Source organism: Trachurus japonicus, chromosome 21 (genome assembly GCF_045865225.1).
Source record: "Trachurus japonicus isolate A0001 chromosome 21, Traja_1.0".
NCBI lineage: Eukaryota > Metazoa > Chordata > Actinopteri > Carangiformes > Carangidae > Trachurus > Trachurus japonicus.
In genome coordinates this window covers 34333124-34353985 of record NC_140927.1, presented here as the reverse complement: position 1 = coordinate 34353985, position 20862 = coordinate 34333124, and the positions used below count along the sequence as shown (strand labels likewise).

Here is a 20862-nt window from a genome sequence, read left to right as displayed (position 1 = left end):
CACACTGGAACAAAATAACCTTCACAACACTCTCTGCCTGTTCAACAGTCACGCTGCTAGGATTAGCCACAAGCTAACATGAAGCTATCAAAGTGAGTGAAAAGCTTTTCCGTATCAATGAACTTGTCATGTCTCTCACTCAGCATCATCACAGAACATCAGCAGTTGTTGTCTGGAGCAGATCTTCACATGTATGATCAATAAAGTCACCTTTAACCCTCAAATAGAAAGTTAGATTAACGGAGCTCAGTACAAGTCAACCTACCACGAGGCTCCGACAGCAGACTGTTGCCTAGAAACGGGTCAACCCGCCAAGTCTGCAGGGGCTCGTTAGTGTGGCGTTTCAAAATAAGAGCTTCTAACTCATAGATCATAAAAAAAAAATAAAGGAGTGAACGACTTCATATTGTAACAGGCAGATAAATAATAATAATAAACTAAGAGTAGTGCAGCTTCCATAATAACAGAATTACAGTTAGTGGAATTACTAACTCCTTAACTCTGTTACAGCAGCAAGTACAAGACAAAGCAGCCAGATAAATAAATAAAACACATTACAGCAGAGTGAGGACAGAGGAAAGCATCAATGTGTTTAGGAATGACTTGTAAACAGTTTATAATGAAAACCATATTGACAATGTATATGGAACATTTTAAGAATATTCACATCATTATTAAACTGTCCAGTGAAACAACAAAGCAGCAAACTAAAGTCGCCTCTATAGATGGACCATGGATCATGAAGGGATTAGGAAACGCCTGTCAAAAGACAAATACACTCTACAGAGAATTTATTCAACAAAGAACTAAAGAGGAAGAAAATACATGTAAGTATCAGAATAAGTGAACCAATACTATAAAACTCTGTAGAAAAGAAAACTATAGGACAATATTTAATAACACCAAAAACAACACTAAAGGAATATGGGATATATAAAATGTTAATATCAAAAATGTCTCAACACAATGAAGTCCCCCTCAGTATTTCATTCAGAGTGTCACAGGATATGAAGCTATATGGACCAGGAAAGACTGGGCTCGTAATAGGAGGGTTAGGTGAGTGATAAACACAATGAGGAAATGAAGTCACAAGCTACTTTGGAGTTAACATATGCTTTATGAAAAATAAAGATAAAATGAAAATTCAGCACAATAACTGACTTCATGTTCCACGGTTTCTTTCTTTTTGTTCTTCACAAATGACAAATCAAATTGTTCTCTATCACATATGGGAAATGTCCACATGAGAGAAAATAATAATTACAAAAATGAGTTTAAATTAATGTTTGAAAGTCTTTGTGGAACAGATACAGGACTGTTACTACATAGTCATAACACTCTTCTCTTTATGGCCATACTCAAATCACACAATCACACAATTAAACACACTAGTACTGTAATACAATAGTGACTAAAGGAAAACATTTTATTAACTGTACAGGTTTTAGATCTATAGCCTATCAAATGGAATATTTATTCTTACACATTTTAAAACAACCATAAATTATTTTAGCTTCTTTTTCTGCCATGAAATGTGATGATTTTAGCTGTTTTGCATAAATTACAACACTTTTTGTTTTACTTTTAACCATGAAATATGATTCATTTTGTTTAATCTCTTTTTAACCATTAAATGAATCCTTTAAGTTATCAACTGTGAAACAGTAAAAACACAAATCAAACACTTCAATTTTTAAATTCACAACATTGCTTTTGCTGGTAATGAACATATTTAGCAGGTTCTCCGTCTATAATGCACATTATCAGTGCAAGAAATACACACACACCAACACAATACAATGAGTTAAGCATCCACACAATATGTCATAGCTCATAACAGGTTGTCAATGCCTTAAATCTTCCTTTAATGCACAAACAATAGTAACTGTAGGTCATGTTCATGTTTCTGTGGGGACGATAAGAGCTTTCTACTGCCTGAAATAAATTAATTTTGAGGTCAACAAACAATATTATTATATTATTCATATAATTAGAGCCAATCATCTACTGGGTTACAGGAACATTAAAAAGGACGACATGGATGATGGTTCACAGCTTTAATCAATGTTTTGTAAGTGTTGGAGGAAAACATGGCAGAAAAACTCCCTGATCCGTTTCCATGTGAGGACTGCAATGATCTCTGATAGGAAGCCCAGCTCCATGTTCCTCACAGCAGCTGAAGAAAATGAAATAGTGGATATTGTTCACTAAAGATTGTAAAGATGTGAACAGTGAAACGTCTCTGAAGAATGACACTCCAGGTCACTCTCTTCTTCTTTACAGAGTTCTTCTCACTCTTTACCTCAAAGCAAATCCTCTGTTGATGTGACCATTACCCATAATCCTGTGCCTTTCCTCCTTTGCTCTGTGATGCAGGTGCAGGTTTATGACAGTAGGGGGCGCTGACGTCACATGAGGCAGAATCTCACCTGAACCTGTTGAACTACACGACACAAAGCTCTGACGTCAGGACGTCGCTCTGCAGCAGCTCAGAAACGGTCAAAATGGCCGCCAGCTGTTTGTCACTGTGAACTGTTGATTATCACAGTTACACAACAAACAGACACACACAAACACATGAGTGTCACATTAAGATTATATTAAACCACTGTGTGTGTGTTTGTCAGATACTTCAGGTGAGGTCAGCAACACCTTCTCACTCACCTGTGACCTCACCTGGTCATTCATAGTGAGTGTTAGCGTCATTAAAAAAGGAGCATTTTTATATGGCGCATTTCATACCAAGGCAACTCAATGTGCTTTACATAAAGACAAAACATTTAGGGAAAAAAAGAGAAGCATGAAAACAGAATAAAAACAAACACTAAAAACAGAGTTAAAAGCAAGAGTAAAAATGTAAAATAAAAGAAAATAGATAAAGTTTTAAGTTCTTAAAAGAGCTCAGCTATAAGCACATGAAAAGAGAAATGTTTCTGATCTCAGTTCTGCTGGTAGTTTGTTCCAGTTGTTGCAGCATAGCAGCTAAATGCTGCTTCACCATGTCTGGTCTGAACTCTGAGCTCCACTATCTGACCTGAGTCAGTAGATCTCAGAGCTCTACTGGGTTTAGACTCGACTAACATGTCATTCATGAGCAGTCAAACCTCAAACGGTGGAAAACGAGAAAATAGTGATGGAAGTATGACAGACAGGTAGCAAGATGGCGTCAGTGACTCACTGCAAAAACTCAACTTCTCACCAAGAATATGTGTCTTGTTTCTAGTCAAAATTAATCTCATCATACTTAAAATAAGACTCATAATATTAAAAAGTAGCTTGTTTTTAGACACTTTTTACATCTTTCAAGCAGATTTTCACTTGAAATAAGTAGAAAAATCTGAAAGTGGCACAAAAAACTTGCTTTCACTGGCAGATTTTTCTACTTATTTCAAGTGACAAATTGTTTGAAACAAATGAAAATGATCTAAAAACAAGTTAATTTTTAGGTGATGAGTCTTATTTTAAGTGGAAAGAGATTAGTTTTGACTAGAAATGAGACATTTTGACAAGAAATAAGACAAATATTCTTGGAAAGACTTTGAGTTTTTGCACTGACAACTGAGCTCTCCCCCTGCGACTTGAAAAACAAACAAAATACAAACGCTTTTTACTCTGTTTTATAGTTGCTTACCTCCTCTAGTTGTTTTTAACCGCTCATAGGATTTCTAGTCACTGAATCCTGTTTTTAAGCTGCACTTTGTCCCACACTTTGATCCAACTGGGTCTGACAGCGTGGGGAAATCCCTGACAGCCGACAACCAGCTAGCTTACCGGACACCCAACCACCTCACCGGGTCCAGTATTAAGTCTCGCCTCCTCTCCCCGTCTAAACAGTCTGCTATTATACGTGCCTCTTCAACGCCGTGGACTCCATCTGGAGGAAGTTTCACCTTTCAAAATAAAGGTGGATTAATTCTTCCTTACCCCTCTGAGGTTCTTCTATGAGAGCTCAGATCTGACTCTGTGCTTTATGTCTTCACTTCATCTCTTGCTGTGTGTATGTGGAGTTTCCATCGCTCACACATTCTCCATCTCTCTGAAACCTTGGAGATCAGTCAGACTTGGTTATAGAGAGCCTCAGCGGAAGCGGAAGTGAAGCTCGCCATGGGACCTCAATTTGGAAAAAATCTCCATGTAGGTGAACAGGAGTCAAAGTTTTATTTCATGATGGTGTCATGAGAAAAATATATGACCTTTTTATGACCATTTTATTTTACAATAGTGTTACAACAAACTGCTGATTTCTCTTCATGAAACAATGATGTTTTAAACAGGTAGAGGTCGTATTTTTTTCTCATGACACAATTCAATCGGATCACGAAATAAACCTTTGACTCCCGTTCACTTACATGGAGGTTTTTTACGAATTGAGTTCCCATGGCAACGTTACTTTCTGCTTCCACTTAGGCTCTCTATTTCACTCCAGTGGTTTCCTCCTGATGGATCTACTTGTATTAAACCCCCTGCTGGACCATAAGTGACATCACAGCACTATTCTAGCTGTTAGACTACCAATTACTGTTTATAATAATAATTATCACCTGATTCATTCAAAGTTCTCCACTGAGTGTTTCATGTCAGTGACAGATAATTGTCATAGTATCTGGTTCAGTTCACCTTCATGTTAATGTTGTGTGTGTGATAAATGTTCTTTGTTCACTTTGGATTTTATTTCTTGGAGCAAAGTCCAGTGAAGCAGGTTAATTATTCCAGGGAAGAGAACAGCGTCACGTCCAACAGGTGAGTCACAGTTCAAAGTGTTAAAGTTGACCTTTGACCCAGCTGTTGTGTCGCAGTTTATTTCCCCGTGTGAAGGTAAGGTGAACAGTCCTGTCTTTTAAAAAAAAATGTTTTATGAAGAATGAATCTTTAACCCGCAACATGCTCATGGAGCAGGGTTACACTTGTTTAGTTAATCAACTGAGAGAGAGAGAGAGAGAGAGAGAGAGAGAGAGAGAGAAATGGAGCAAAGAGCAGTAGAGCAGGTTTGTCCAGGTAAGACCTCGTCCTCGTGTCAAACAGGTGAGGCAACTTTCATAGTTTATTTTTACCCAGCGGTTGTGTCGCAGTTTATTTCCCCGTGTTAAGGTAAGGTGAACAGTCTGAATGTTTTCCTCGTTAACACCTGTCGTTACCTGAGTTCTCTGTCCTTCAACGTGTCGTTGTGTTGTCGTTGTGTTGTTGTTGTGTTATTATAATGTGACTGTAGCTGAGTCAGAGCTGCAGCTGTAAAGTCTGGACAGACAGAACCGTGTCCTCCATGTTGTGTGGATGTTGTGGGTAGAACCGTGTCCTCCATGTTGTGTGGATGTTGTGGGTAGAACCGTGTCCTCCATGTTGTGTGGATGTTGTGGGTAGAACCGTGTCCTCCATGTTGTGTGGATGTTGTGGGTAGAACCGTGTCCTCCATGTTGTGTGGATGTTGTCGGTAGAAGCGCTGGAATAAGAGCAGAAGCTGTTACTGCCTATATCACTGATCAATACTGACAGTTTCTTTATTGATGATTGGTTTTCCAGTGTTGATCAATGTTCATCATCAGGTTCTTCACAGTAACTGAGTACATTTAGTGCAGTACAGTTGTGAGGTACTTGTACTCTCCTTGAGTATTTCCTTGTTGTGCTACTTCCTGCTTGTACTGCAGCTCATGTACCTGACAGGTGAAGCTACTGGTCACTTTGCAGCTGCAGGTTGTAGATTAAAAACACCTGATGAGCTCAGAAACACAGGATTAAAGATGAAACCACAGCATGTTTGTCCTGTGACTCTGTAGGTTCCATCAGCTCACTGACTCATTTAAATCTATGAGAAGAGGAGCAGCTGGACACTGTCTCTGTGTCCTCACCATTCATGTCTGTGGTTACACACAGCAAACACTCTGGGTTATTGATTATTGGACACAAATCATTAATATTGTTGTGGAGAATGTTTTAGAGCTGCAACAGTTGTTCAATCAACATTTTTCAAGCAGAAATTTTCAGTTTTCAGCCTCAAAAACTGAAGATTTCCTTGTTTTCTCAGTTTGATTTGACTGTAAACTGAATATTTTTGTCTCTTTGATTGTTGCTGAGACAAAATGAGACATTTGAAGACGTTGCCTCAGACTGAGAGGAACTTGAACGCATCATTTGTCTGTATTTTGTGACATTTGATGGAGCAGACGATGAATGGATGGACAGAGACAATAAGTGTCAGTGGCAGCTGGAGGTGAAATAAGTGGAGGCCCAGTTGTTGTGTGTGTAGCTTGTTTGGTCCAGTGGTTTTCTACAGGGACGCTGTCCACACAGAGACTGTGTCACATCAACTCAGTGGATCTCAGTCCTTGTGTGTGTCAGTGGATGGAAACAGTGGTCCATGGATCATGTTGCTGGGCTGCAGCTTCATGACGCCATCTAGTGGACTGATAGTAGAAGTAGAGCAGCTGATGGCAGCTTCCTCTTCCTCACTGCTGTGTGACTGCATTCAGCTGACACTGATATGAAGCAGAGGAGAAGAGCCAATCAGTGGAGGAGCAGCTGGAGACATGATGGACATGTGAGCTGCTGTGCAGATGAATGATGTGTGTTTCCTCTGCAGGTGAAGCTACAAAGTGTGTGTGAGCTGATGTGGATGTGAGCTCAGCAGCATGGATCAGTGTAAGGACAGAGAGGAGGGAGCCCCTCCCTCTAAAACCAAGAGCCAGACCACAGGTCAAAGGTCAGATGAGCATCTCTAACTGTCCATGACTCAGATCACTGCTCCATCATTATTCACACTCAAAGCTCTGTGTGTGTTGTGTTCAAGGCCAAAGCAGCAGCACAAGCCACAGTCTGGACCTGGACCTGGACCTGGACCTGGACCTGGACCTGGACCTGGACCTGGACCTGGATCCAGCGATGAGCCCATTGGTCGTCATCAGTTTAACAAGAGACGATCTTTATTTGAAGGGTCAGAATTTAAAACATTCAGAAAGACTTTTCTCTCTAAAAGTCAGTTGTTGTGTTTATTAAAAGATTGAAGATATTTCTCATCAGTTTTTCTCCAACATGCACATTTATCAGTTGTGTTGTTGTTTCAGGATCCAGCAGCAGAGACCAGACTCTCCTGAACCCAGCTGTCTGTCTTTAAAGAGCAACGACTCAAAGGACTGGGACATTAACTTTAAAGGAAGACGTGGATCAGCTGATCAGATGTAAGAGACAAAAATACATTTCAAAGGTTTTGAGTTTCTGTTGAACGTTCTTCCTGTGGAGTCACATTTCAATTACCCCTTTCCCACTGGCCAAAAAACCCGTTTCAACCCGCTAACAACCGGCTTTTGGTGGCAGTGACTCGGCAAGCGACGCGGGTTAAAATCGCCTTCAACTGGCTCAGCTCTGATCGGCTTGCAGTGGGAACGCCAGACCTGCGTCAACTCGCTAATTTACGTGATGACGTTGAGCGTTACGTGCCGCCATGTCATCGCGCCGGTCGCGTCTCATATCACGTACCAAAACAAAGCTCTGCTCTCATTCCAGACTGGGATCAAAAGATCAAAGAACACTGACCAAAAACTATTGAAAAGAAAAGAAGCAACAGTCTGTTTAACTGACGTGTTGTGCCACGGACGTCCGTCATACGGGTCTGCCGCGGTCCTGGTGCTCCAGGTCAGCCAGACGCCTCGTCTGCCTCGGCGGACGGACCTCACACTCCGCAGCGGGCGGCTGTGGCATGACACTGTGTTTCTTGCACCGTGGATGAGAGCGGGGCGACCGGTTTATGCTCTGTCTGATCCCCCAGCGGGGGAGCAAAAAAAAAAAAAACCTGCGTCGACCCGCTAATTTTAGTGGGAAAACAGCTAATGATTCTCATTACAAACTGAGTTATAACTCAGACACATGTTCAGTGAATGACTGACAGCATCCCATGCATCTTTTTTCTGTTATTGCATCCACTGCTGACGCTGCTAAATATAACAGCAGCTTTTTGTTCACTTCCTGCAGCAGTCGCTCCACTTCAGCACTAAAGTTCTTTCTATGTTTGGAGTCCGACGCTCCCTGTAGATTTTTGTTTGGACATTTTACATTTTCTTCTCAACTCACCGTCTCTGGCATTCTGGATTTAAGAACACGTTCATGAATCTGACGTAGAGTTTGCATGTTCTCCCTGTGCATGTGTGGGTTCTCTCCAGCTTCCTCCCACAGACCAAAGACATGCAGGTGAACTGGTGACTCTAAATCACCCATAGGTGTGAATGTGTGTGTGTATGTGTTGGCCCTGTGATAGACTGGTGACCTGTCCAGGGTGAACCCCGCCTCCTGCCCAAAGTCAGCTGAGAAAGGCTCCAGCTCACCCTCCACCTAGTGAGGATGAGCTGGATAGAAGATGAATGAACTTAAAGAGATATTGGTGAATGAGGCCCATTGTTACAAAATGTAGGAAAAGGAAGTCATTCACATTTGTAACCCTTAAAATAACTTTGCATACAATTATTTTGAAAACCTAAAACTGTTAAACATGAGTTGTGTTGTTGTTTCAGGATCCAGCAGCAGAGACCAGACTCTCCTGAACCCAGCTGTCTGTCTTTAAAGAGCGACTGGTCAAAGGGCATTATCGTTGACTTTAAAGGAGGACGAGGATCAGCTGATCAGATGTAAGCTGTAACTGACAGTCAGACTCAGGTTATTGTAGAAAAGAACCAGTTTGTACGACGTGTTGTTGGACCAGGTCTGAAACCAAAGTGTCTCTGTCTGTTGTGAACGTCCTCAGGGGACATATAAAGTCCATCTTGTATTATCTCTCTGTCCTGATGTTGACTTGACACTGATTCCTCCACAGAGTGGACCAGGAGAGCTCAGAGGTTCCCAGTGGTCAGTCTGCCCAGCAGCATCAAACACACCTGGACTCCATATTTATGGTGAGGACATGTCCAACAGCTGCTGTCACATCTGTTGTGTTCACCATCATCTCCATGCTGCACTTTGACACCAGTGGATTGTCAGTCTGTCCAACATGGATCTGATGTTTGGCTCCATGGTTTTAGTTTGATGCTGTCACTCATAGAGTTTCTGTTCCAGCTGCTGGAGGAGAACATGGTCACTTTTGTCAAGAACGAGCTGAAGAAGATCCACAAGGCTCTGAGTCCAGATTACCCAGAATGCTCAGGGAGTCAGAGGGAGGATGAGGAGGTGTTGGACGGTGAGGATGAAAAGCAGAGGAGGAGCAGCAGAGAGGCATTAGTGAAGATCACAGTGAACTTCCTGAGGAGGATGAAGCAGGAGGAGCTGGCTGAGCGTCTGCAGAGCAGTAAGAGGATTTCTCTAAAGATTCAACATGATGGACAAATGAGACATTCACTGACATCAACACACTGAGGGAAACATGTTCACATAGTCGTTGTTTAGAGGAATTAAAATGTTATATTCTCTTATTGATCTAATTTCTTGTGTTTTCATTCAGAATATTTTGCTCCTGTTTGTGGACGTAAACTCAAATCTACCCTGAAGAAGAAGTTCCAGTGTGTGTTTGAGGGGATCTCTAAAGCAGGACACCAAACCCTTCTGAACCAGATCTACACAGAGCTCTACATCACAGAGGGAGGGGCTGGAGGGGTCAATGATGAACATGAGGTCAGACAGATTGAAACAGCGTCCAGGAAACCAGACAGACCAGAAACAACCATCAGACAAGAAGAAATCTTTAAAGCTCCACCTGGAAGAGACCGACCAATCAGAAGAGTGATGACAAAGGGAGTGGCTGGCATTGGGAAAACAGTCTTAACACAGAAGTTCACTCTGGACTGGGCTGAAGAACAAACCAACCAGGACATACACTTCACATTTCCCTTCACCTTCAGAGAGCTGAATGTGCTGAAAGAGAAAAAGTTCAGCTTGGTGGAACTTGTTCATCACTTCTTCTCTGAAACCAAAGCAGCAGGAATCTGCAGGTTTGATGAGTTCCAGGTCGTCTTCATCTTTGACGGTCTGGACGAGTGTCGACTTCCTCTGGACTTCCACAACACTGAGATCCTGACTGATGTGACAGAGTCCACCTCAGTCAACGTGCTGCTGACCAACCTCATCAGGGGGAACCTGCTTCCCTCTGCTCGCCTCTGGATAACCACACGACCTGCAGCAGCCAATCAGATCCCTCCTGGGTGTGTTGACATGGTGACAGAGGTCAGAGGGTTCACTGACCCAATGAAGGAGGAGTACTTCAGGAAGAGGTTCAGAGATGAGGAGCAGGCCAGAAAGATCATCTCCCACATCAAGACATCACGAAGCCTCCACATCATGTGCCACATCCCAGTCTTCTGCTGGATCACTGCTACAGTTCTGGAGGAGCTGTTGAAGACCAGAGAGGGAGGAGAGCTGCCCAAGACTCTGACTGAGATGTACATCCACTTCCTGGTGGTTCATCTAAAACTGAAGAAGGCCAAGTATGATGGAGGAGCTGAGACAGATCCACACTGGAGTCCAGAGAGCAGCAAGATGATTGAGACTCTGGGAAAACTGGCTTTTGAGCAGCTGCAGAAAGGAAACCTGATCTTCTATGAAGCAGACCTGACGGAGTGTGGCATCGATATCAGAGCAGCCTCAGTGTACTCAGGAGTGTTCACACAGATCTTTAAAGAGGAGAGCGGCCTGTACCAGGACAAGGTGTTCTGCTTCGTCCATCTGAGTGTTCAGGAGTTTCTGGCTGCTCTTCATGTCCATCTGACCTTCATCAACTCTGGACTCAACCTGATGTCACAACAACAAACAACCTCCAAGAAGACTGAAACAACAGGAGTCAAATCTGCAGAGACAAACTTCTACCAGAGTGCTGTGGACGAGGCCTTACAGAGTCCAAATGGACACCTGGACTTGTTCCTCCGCTTCCTCCTGGGTCTTTCACTGGAGACCAATCAGAATCTCCTACGAGGTCTGATGACCCAGACAGGTAGTGACTCACGGTCCAATCAGGAAACAGTCCAGTACATCAAGAAGAAGATTGAAGAGACTCCCTCTGCAGAGAAAAGCATCAACCTGTTCCACTGTCTGAATGAACTGAATGACCGTTCTCTAGTGGAGGGGATCCAACAGTCCCTGAGCTCAGGACGTCTCTCCACAGATAAACTGTCTCCTGCTCAGTGGTCGGCTCTGGGCTTCATCTTACTGTCATCAGGAGAAGATCTGGACGTGTTTGACCTGAAGAAATACTCTGCTTCAGAGGAGGCTCTTCTGAGGCTGCTGCCAGTGGTCAAAGCCTCCAACAAAGTTATGTAAGTGTAGAGATAGTTGGATTTATTCATCATTAGATAAAAACCCATCTGTCTTTCAACAGAACAGATAATAAACTCCTTTCTTCTTTAATTCCTCATGATCATCTCTTCAGACTGAGCAGCTGTAACCTCTCAGAGAGAAGCTGTGAAGCTCTGTCCTCAGTCCTCAGCTCCCAGTCCTCTAGTCTGAGACACCTGGACCTGAGAAACAACAACCTGCAGGACTCAGGAGTGAAGCTGCTGTCTGGTGGACTGGAGAGTCCACACTGTAGACTGGAGACTCTCAGGTGAGGATCCATCCAGGTGTTTATCTGATGACACTTGAACACAGTAGCAGGTGTTGACAGAGGGTTCCTGTGTGTTGTTGTGTGTGTTCAGTTTGTCAGGATGTCTGGTCACAAAGGAAGGCTGTGCTTTATTTGACATGTTCATATTCTTAGTGAACGTTGAACTGAACGAATCAGTTTATAAATGATGAACCTGAGCAGCGTTCACTGTCACTAGAGTGAACACTGCTCAGGTTTTATGACAGTTTTACATCACGTCTCATGACGTCTCCATGGAGACGGCTCAGCATAAATAGTATGTCATTGTGGTACAGAAGGTACAGACACATCTACCACTGCTGAAGACAGTTTGTTTGAGTGTTTGAAGCAGTTTGATGAACAAACAAGTGAAAAAAGAAAAAAGCCCCTGGATATTTCCACATACAGTTTACCTTCACTACACCTGGTCTTTCACTTTCAGCAGAACATGACTCATTGTTTATGTGGTAAAATATTATAGAGTTTGTTAGTGGTAGTGATTAGAGGCTGGTGATGGCGGGAGAAGGAGGTTCTACTGAAAAACAACAGCTGATTATTTATTTAAATGAACATGAATTAGTTAATTTTCATCTGAATGAACTGAACTTACAAGGAGTTGTTTTTAAGTGTGAACTGACACAAACACTGACTGAAGAAACTAAACTGCATGTGGTGGTGGTGGCTCATTGAATATCTGAAGTGGTGTGAACATTAAAACACTGATTCCAGGAATCTGTCCCAATATTTTATTGTTTGGAGAAAACAGTATAGATGATGGTTGGTGTAGGTAGTGGATGGTTTGTTCTGTACAATGAAATAATAAAGGAGCATTACACATTATGACATCAAACAAATAATAAAGATAAATGAAGTTATTTTCCTTCAACTTTATTAACACATCTATAGTTTTGGTGATTCACTTTAAGGTCAAACTCAGGTCTCTAGTATGAGATATATACAGAGATTCTGTCTTTCAACAGAACAGATAATACATTCCTTTCTTCTTTAATTCCTCATGATCATCTCTTCAGACTGAGTGGCTGTAACCTCTCAGAGAGAAGCTGTGAAGCTCTGTCCTCAGTCCTCAGCTCCCAGTCCTCTAGTCTGAGACACCTGGACCTGAGTAACAACAACATGCAGGACTCAGGAGTGAAGCTGCTGTCTGGTGGACTGGAGAGTCCACACTGTAGACTGGAGACTCTGGACCTGAGTAACAACGACCTGCAGGACTCAGGAGTGAAGCTGCTGTCTGGTGGACTGGAGAGTCCACACTGTAGACTGGAGACTCTCAGGTGAGGATCCATCCAGCTGTTTATCTGATGCCACTTGAACACAGCAGCAGGTGTTGACAGAGGGTTCCTGTGTGTTGTTGTGTGTGTTCAGTCTGTCAGGATGTCTGGTCACAGAGGAAGGCTGTGCTTCTCTGGCCTCAGCTCTGAGCTCCAACCCCTCCCATCTGAGAGAGCTGGACCTGAGCTACAACCATGCAGGAGCCTCAGGAGTGAAGCTGCTGTCTGCTGGACTGGAGGATCCAGACTGGAGACTGGACTCTCTCAGGTATGGAGAGGCTGCTGCAGCCACACACACTAGCCATGTTTCCATCCAAAGTGATTCGAATTACTGGGAAATGCGCATTAAAAGAAATTCGAATCATGTGTGTTTCCATCTACGGACTTTGCACCCCCGCCCCCGGCCGGACGGACGGACTGACGGTCTGATTTGAACACATTAGCGCGATTTAGCTCATATTACCGTCATAACGCGACTTGTGTGTGTGTGGGAGAGAGAGAGAGAGTTGCGCCGCCCCAGACTTTATTAATGATAAACGCTGGACGCGCTGGTTGATAAGTTTGGTTTTTACTGAGGAGGAACTATGAAGAACTGTGCAGTAACATAATTATGAAGGTGTGTGGGGGCTTTTATTTTGCCGTGGCGATGCGCCACAATTAATTAATTGTTGTGTGACAGCGGAAACCCTGATGTTGTCTTGTGAGTGAACTGCAAACACGGGAGCAGACGGGGTGACGGTGCGCTACGTCACACTTGATTCGCATACAGCTGTTTCCATCCCATTCGAATCAACCAAAACCCGGCCACAGCGAGCGTATTTCAGTTTGTGCGAATCAGGGGATTTTAATTCGAATCACGGCGTTTCCATCATCATTTTCTGATGCGATACATCTCGATGCGCATCTAAACAGCTGATGGAAATGCACCTACTGTCTGATAGAGGAGGAGGAGCTGGAACATTTTCTATGGCCCCGTTCACACCTGGTCACACCTGGTATTAACATCTGTCTCAGGTGATCCATGCATTGATGACATCAGATCCCATCACTCAGACCATATCCAGAGGTGGTGTAGGCCACAGTGAAGCTCCGCCCACTCCACTGACGTCCTCTGTCTCAGTCTGACTCGTCTCAACACAGTTTATACTGAAGCCAAAGTCTCAGAGTGTTTCAAACATGAGCTGTGCAGCTTTCATCAGTCACAGTGATGAACTACTGGGATCAGGAGTTTCTCCTCATGATGACTTCAGTGTCTCATCATGACTCACTGTGTCATATTCAGGAGAAGAGATGTCAGTGATGAAAGCAGCTGTTGGCAGCTGTGCTCTGAGTCTCTCCAGATGTTTGGATCAGACTTTATTTCAGAGTGTATCAGGAAACATTTCAGCTGCAGCTGGTTGAACTGCTCCTGAACCAACAGAGTGTTTGACCTGAACAGTCCCAGAGACTGTAGACTAGAGTTCTCAACGGGCCTGAAAATTACAACCCGAACCGACCCGACCCGCAGGTTATTAAGCCCGGACACGACGGAGCCCGAGACACCAGCATTAATTAGTTGCCCAAACCCGGCCCGGCCTGAAAAAAAAGGCCTGCTTGCAGCGGGACGTGCCGCTGCCGGAGACGCAGCACTTGTCTTCTGCCTCATGGTACCAGCCCGCTAACGGGCGGGACTTAAGGCACTGCTGTAGGCTATATTTGCCCTTTGATTTGCCCTTTGCGGGCGCAATTGATTACATTTCCGCCACGGGAACAGTGCATCTTTGTGGAGATTTATCCACAAACCAGTGCACGTGCTTTTGACGCACAGCTGCAGCTGTGGAGTAGGCACATGTCTATCGTAATGTTTCAGTGGTTCTGCCCACAGCAGCACAAGATGCAGATTGGGATATTTGTCTGAGACTCACACATGAACAAACAACAATTTACACCAGAAATGTGTTTTATGAGAGAGAAAAAAAGGAAGCCCGAGGTCCGACTCGACCCGAGTCACTTTCATATTTTTTTTACCCGAACCCACGGGTCCAGTCGGGCTTGTCGACCCGTTGAGAACTCTACTGTAGACACCTGTTGAGTGTGGACACACTAATAACAACACAGCAACAAGAATCAAAGCATGTCCACTGCTCAGAGACATTCGTCTCCCAGCGTCTCCAACCAAGGAGGAAATAAGAGACAGAAACCAGGCGGCACCATCAGGTCTCTGTCTGGTCAGATATTGATGATCAATAATCAGCTCAGTCTCTCTGAGATCCTGATCTTGTCCTGATGAGATGTGTTGTTGTGTTGAGGAGACAGTCAATCACAGTGTGACATCCAGATGTCCTCACTGTCCAGAGGCCTGGAGCTGTCACTCAGAAGAAAGTGTAGTGAACAGGCGCATGACGTCTGTTCACTACCCATTTCTCCGACCATACATTTCTTTATTTTTGCATCCATTAGTCCGACCTCCTACTTCTCCGACTTAAGTGGCCCTAACCCTTAACCTTACCCTAAACCTAACCTTAACACTGTAGAATGGGTAGTCGGAAAAATGAGCTGTCGGACTTTTGGGCAGTCGGACTGATGTATGCTCCCCGTAGTGAACAGTGTAATAATCAGTGTTTGTGGCTGAATGTGTGTGTGGTCAAACAGCTGTTTTCAGACTGTGTGTGTGCTGACTCCAGATCAGATGAAGCCACAAAGTGGCTCCTTAATGAAAGTCTCCAGCAGCTGGAGCTTCACTTCCTGTCTGAGTCCATGCGCTCTGAGCTGAGCCTGCTTCTCTCTGCTCTACAGTTTCTCTGCTTCCTCTGGACTCTGACTTCAAGTCCAGTCAAAATGTGTGGACAGGTTTGATGGAGCTCAGGGGCCTCATTTATAAAACTGTGCGTAGGAAAGATGACTATGGTGGCGTACGGAGGAAACACAGGAAATGCTTGCGCACAAAAACTTTCAGATTTATAAAAGCTTGCGCACGCATGTCCTACGCCTGTTTTCATTTTAAAATCACAATCAATACTAAAGTTGGCGCACGTGAAAAAGCGCTTCACCCCGCCCATACGGTGCCTATATAAGGTCAGGGAACACCCTTTATGAATATTCATTCATACCAAATGAACCAATAGACGGCGGAAAAGGGGGGACAAGAGCCTAGGAAAAACATTTCACACGTGGAAATACTGGGCCGATTGGACGCGCTGGTTCTGGTGCTGTGGCCGGACTCACCAGCATCAATTCTCCCGAACCCAGCCAAAAAAAAAAAGAAAGGCTGATGCGTCAGCGCCGATTCAGTCCATTTCACAATAAACAACACATATGTGATTTATATATTTACATTACAATATAAAAAAGGAAGCCCAAGGTGCGACCTGCACCAAGGCTTTTGTTTACCAGTTACCAGCGCATCCGAACGGGCTGGTTGGACCGGGCCGGTACTTCCATGTGTGTGAAATAATTTTAGTGCTTCTGAATCCGGAATTATCAATATAAATTATGCCTCGTTCTTTGTTTTTGCCAATATATCCTTCATATGATTAAGGCAATATTTTATTATTTCACACAAATGTATCAATTTCACATATTTTCTTTGATTTCATCCCTCTGCTGTTGGTGTCGCCGTTTCCCGTTTCTCCAGATTTTGTGCGTACGGCAGAGTCAGAGCTGCCGTGGAATTGCGCACATTCTCCCGCCAAGTTTGTTCTTTATAAATCCCAAAAGTTGCTTACAAGGTGGCGTACGCCTTCTTTCGTGCGTATGCAGCGTTTCTAAATGAGGCCCCAGGACTGGTCCTGAGGACGGCTGCTTTATTCCACATGATGTGACTGATCTCAGTGAGTCAGTGTGTTGCAGCTGATCTGTGTGAAGAGCAGAGAAGAACAGAGTCATTGATCATGAGATCCTGATCCGTCCTGTCACTGTGATCAGATGGTTTCTATTAGAGCTCCTTCATCCACTCACTGCTGCTGTGGCTCCTGGGGAAACCTGCTGAGCTCTAACAAACGTGTTGAGTGTGTTTCCTTCCTCATCAAACACTGAAACCACACTGCAAAAATTCAAAATCTTACCAAGAATATTTGTCTTATTTCTAGTCAAAATGTCATTTCTAGTCAAAATAAATCTAATTATACTTAAAATAAGACTCATCACATTTAAAAAGTATCTTATTTTTAGACACTTTTTAATTTTTTCAAGCAAATTTTCCACTTTAAATAAGTAGAAAAATCTGACAGTGGAGCAAGTTTTTCTTTCTTATTACAAGCACAAAAAACTTGCTTTCACTGGCAGATTTTTCTACTTATTTCAAGTGAAAATTTGTTTGAAACAAGTGAAAATGATCTAAAAACAAGTTAATTTTAGGTGATGAGTCTTATTTTAAGTGGAAAGAGATTAGTTTTGACTAGAAATGAGACATTTTGACAAGAAATAAGACAAATATTCTTGGAAAGATTTTGAGTTTTTGCAGTGCATCCACTCTTCACAGCTGCACTCTTCTTCTTTCCTGGTGCATTGTGGGATATCTGGGCTGGTCAGCTCCACCTGTTGTGTCTTCATCTTCTTTGCTGTGACGTGTGTTTGTGCAGCTTGAGAGTCAGAGAGTGAAAGTGTGTGTCTCACACTGCAGTGACATCAGATGGAGAAAAGACATGATGAAGTGTTTCCTCCTGGTCTCCTCCTGCTCTGTATCATCACTAGATAAAGACTCCAGCTCCTTCTTCTCTGTGCTCAGTGTTCATCCATACATACCAGCCTCCATGTGAACACAGTGATAAAACAGTGTGTGTGTGAGAGCCATGTAATGTCCATGTGTGCATGCTGACAGAGAAGGTGCTGCTCTGACCCCCCTCCTCCTTTCAGGGTGGAGCCTGCTGGAGTCCCATGGTTGACACCAGGTCTGAGGAAGTGTAAGTCTGTTTTTACTTTGATTCATGGAAACGAGGGATGCGCATGTTGAACCGTTTAACCGTTAACCGATAACAAGAACTTTGACCGATTAAAACTATCAGTTTTTTTATTAGCTCCTTGTCGTCAACTCATGGCGGCGCGTCGACACGTGTAGATTTCCACGTGTCTTCAGTCATATTTTGCAGTAAAAAGTTCCACAGGAGGACTGACAGTATGAGCAGCAGCCCCCATGAAGGAAGATCAAACCATAAATGTAGCTACACAGACATAGATGTGAATCACCGTAACAACGGTGCTGAAAACAATGAAAAAAGTAAATAAAAGAGGAGGCTGATGCAGCTCTCCTGCAGCTCCACAGAGGAGCTCTGCTGCTCCTTCAGTCTGGTGTTTGGCTGCACTTTGTAACTAAAACAGTTCTACACTGGACGATCTAACCTCCATATGAGAGATCAGCTGAGACAGAGCAGAGTGGATGTGGCACTGATCAGCTGTCACAGCGCACGTGTGTATTTAAAGGGGTAGTTCAACATTTAGTCAAATTGGCCCATCACCATAATCCCTATAGTCATAGCAGTAGGTTCGTTACCTTTAATTGTCGGTGCAAGCTATTTTTAGAACGGTGGAGCAGAGCCGTGAGCTGCTCAGAGCTACGCTACAGAGGCTCATTATGGGATTTCTTGGTTTCCCTCATCAAACTCATCAAATACACAATCCAACAACTCCACAACGCTCTGGTGGACAAGTTGTGAGCTGCACATTCACCACGCTATGAGATAATAACACAACGTTACCACACAGAGTTGTTGTAGAACCCTGAGCAGCTCACGGCTCTGCTCCGCCGTTCTAAAAATATCTTGCACCGGCAATTAAAGGTAACAAACCTACTGCTATGACTATAGGGATTATGGCAATGGGCCAATTTGCCAAAATGTTGAACTGTCACTTTATTGGCAAAAAATAAATAAATAAATTGTAGCGTTGTAATCTTATCGGTTAACGGTTAATAATCGGTTAACGAGCGTCGGTTATCGGTCAGAAAAGAAATTCAAAATGTGCATCCTTACTGGAAACAAAGCAGCACATTCAACCATCTTCACACTGTCACATCACTGACCTCATGAGTCTTCATCAAACTGTCAATAACTGATCAATGATCAATAACTGCAGCTGTGTCTTGTTCTCTCCATCAGATTCCTGTCCACTCACAATCGACACAAACACAGTGAACACAAACATCAAACTGTCTGACGACAACAGGAAGGCAACACGTGTGAAGGAGCATCAGTCATATCCTGATCATCCAGACAGATTTGACCTGTGTTGGCAGCTGCTGTGTTCAACTGGTCTGACTGGTCGCTGCTACTGGGAGGTCGAGAGCAGAGGAACCGTTGTTATATCAGTGAGTTACAGAGGAATCAGCAGGAAAGGAAACAGTGATGACTGTGAGTTTGGATGGAACGATCAGTCCTGGAGTCTGATCTGCTATGATGGTCGTTACTACGTCTGGCACAATAACAGAGAGACACCTATCACCTCCTCCTCCTCCTCCTCCTCCTCCTCCTCCTCCTCCTCCTCCTCCTCCTCCTCCTCCTCCTCCTCCTCTGTCTCTAACAGAGTAGCAGTGTATGTGGACTGTCCTGCTGGCTCTCTGTCCTTCTACAGAGTCTCCTCTGACTCACTGATCCACCTCTACACCTTCAACACCACCTTCACTCAACCTCTCTATCCTGGGTTTTTCCTCTACTATTCTGGTTCGTCAGTGAGTCTGTGTTGAGTGAAGCAGAGTCTCCTCCTGTCACAGAAACCTTCTCTCTGTTGAACAGACAGTTCAGTCTCTACACGTCTGTCTCTGTCTCTCACTCACGTCGTGTTCACAGGACAGAGATGAACACAGTTTAATAATGAACTCATCAGCGTCATGGCAACAGAAAAATCACTGGGACCTGAAAAACAAGAAGAAGTTTATGAGAATCACTGAGAAGAGTTTAAAAAACCAACTGATTTAATCCATGAATGTAAATAATCTGATGTGAAATAAACAACAACGTGATTTAATAAAGAATCAGTAAATAAATGAATTATATCGGCGTCAACGTCTTATTCTGAAATTGTTCACTGCTGCCAATGTGTGACTTTACTTTGTAGAATGTTTATCGGTTGTTTTTTCTCTAGTTGTTAAAGGGATAGTTCACCCAAAATTCAAATTTCACTCATTATCTTCTCACCCTCATGTTGACTAAAGAGCTGGGAGAAGTTTCAGAGTCCTCCGTGTCTTCTCTGAGTTACGGGGGGTCCGTGCAGCAGTATTTGTCCATATAATGGTTGTCAATGGATAGCAATTTTCTTCGTCCAAAAAGACACACCAAAAAACATCCAAATACCTCCATGCTGCTCGTCTGTAATGTCCCTCTTGTATTGAAGCCCCGACATGAGAAATTGTTCCGTAAAAAATGAAATAAGTCTATATTTGATGCTTGTTTGTAGCGGAAGCTCCCAGTGTCTCAGTTCACTGCTCTTCCTGTGTCCCGGAACAATTTGTCATGTCGGGCGGCGACCTAAAGCACCAGAAAAGAGACCAAGATGGATCACTGCAATCCGGAGAAACGGCTGGGCTCCTGGCAACGACACCTGGATTTGCAGTTCACATTTCGTGTCAGGTAACTTTAAATGATGTTGTATTTTTGGGCAAAATCATTTCATTACATGTATTGGCCAACGTTTCCCCAGTAAAACTCTGAACGCTAGCGTCTTTCATTTGGCTACATCATAAAAATAAAACTGTTTGACTTTATTTCCTGGACTGTCATCATTTATGCTAATTACCTGTAGTGGGAATAACAGTTGGATTGTTTCAGTGGCATTTTTAAAAGTGTCTAATAAAAACAAAAGTTTTTTTCTGTTGGTCCTGCCCACAGTTAAAGCTACTGCAGGTATATTCATAACATCATACAAGCTTACTATCAAAAAAAACAAAAAAACATTGAAAAATTAGAAAAGTAGCGTTTTATTTAGCCTAATATATAAAGAAAGTGACTAAACCTCCATAAATGAACTTTCCTTTGGGGTTAATAAAGTAATTCTTATTGTATCTTAAAGTCCAAATGTAGGTGTAGGTAACCCTATTTTCTTATTCTTATTATTCATTAATCATACTCTATTACAAATACT

At 43.2% G+C, this 20862-nt stretch overlaps 2 protein-coding genes across 2 annotated transcripts in view; both read left to right on the top strand.

The window, feature by feature from the left end:
• Nucleotides 1-20862, top strand: part of LOC146965670 (uncharacterized) — a 310932-nt gene that overhangs the window by 268417 nt on the left and 21653 nt on the right. Inside the window, 1 exon segment of the mRNA XM_085765089.1 lies at nt 6991-7169. Within this exon segment, the coding sequence (XP_085621215.1) occupies nt 6991-7169 (179 nt within the window).
• Nucleotides 7433-19468, top strand: LOC146965671 (NLR family CARD domain-containing protein 3-like). Its single transcript, XM_085766349.1, has 6 exons — nt 7433-7451; nt 9416-11219; nt 12556-12816; nt 12908-13081; nt 17647-17693; nt 18885-19468. Exons 1-6 carry the CDS (start codon nt 7433-7435, stop codon nt 19466-19468), a joined length of 2889 nt encoding a protein of 962 aa, XP_085622475.1.

Coding starts and splice junctions, on each gene's coding strand:
- LOC146965671 (XM_085766349.1), top strand. Junction 12,817..12,907: donor TGTAGACTGGAGACTCTCAG/GTGAGGATCCAT, acceptor GTGTGTGTTCAG/TCTGTCAGGATGTCTGGTCA. Junction 13,082..17,646: donor TGGAGACTGGACTCTCTCAG/GTATGGAGAGGC, acceptor TCCTCCTTTCAG/GGTGGAGCCTGCTGGAGTCC.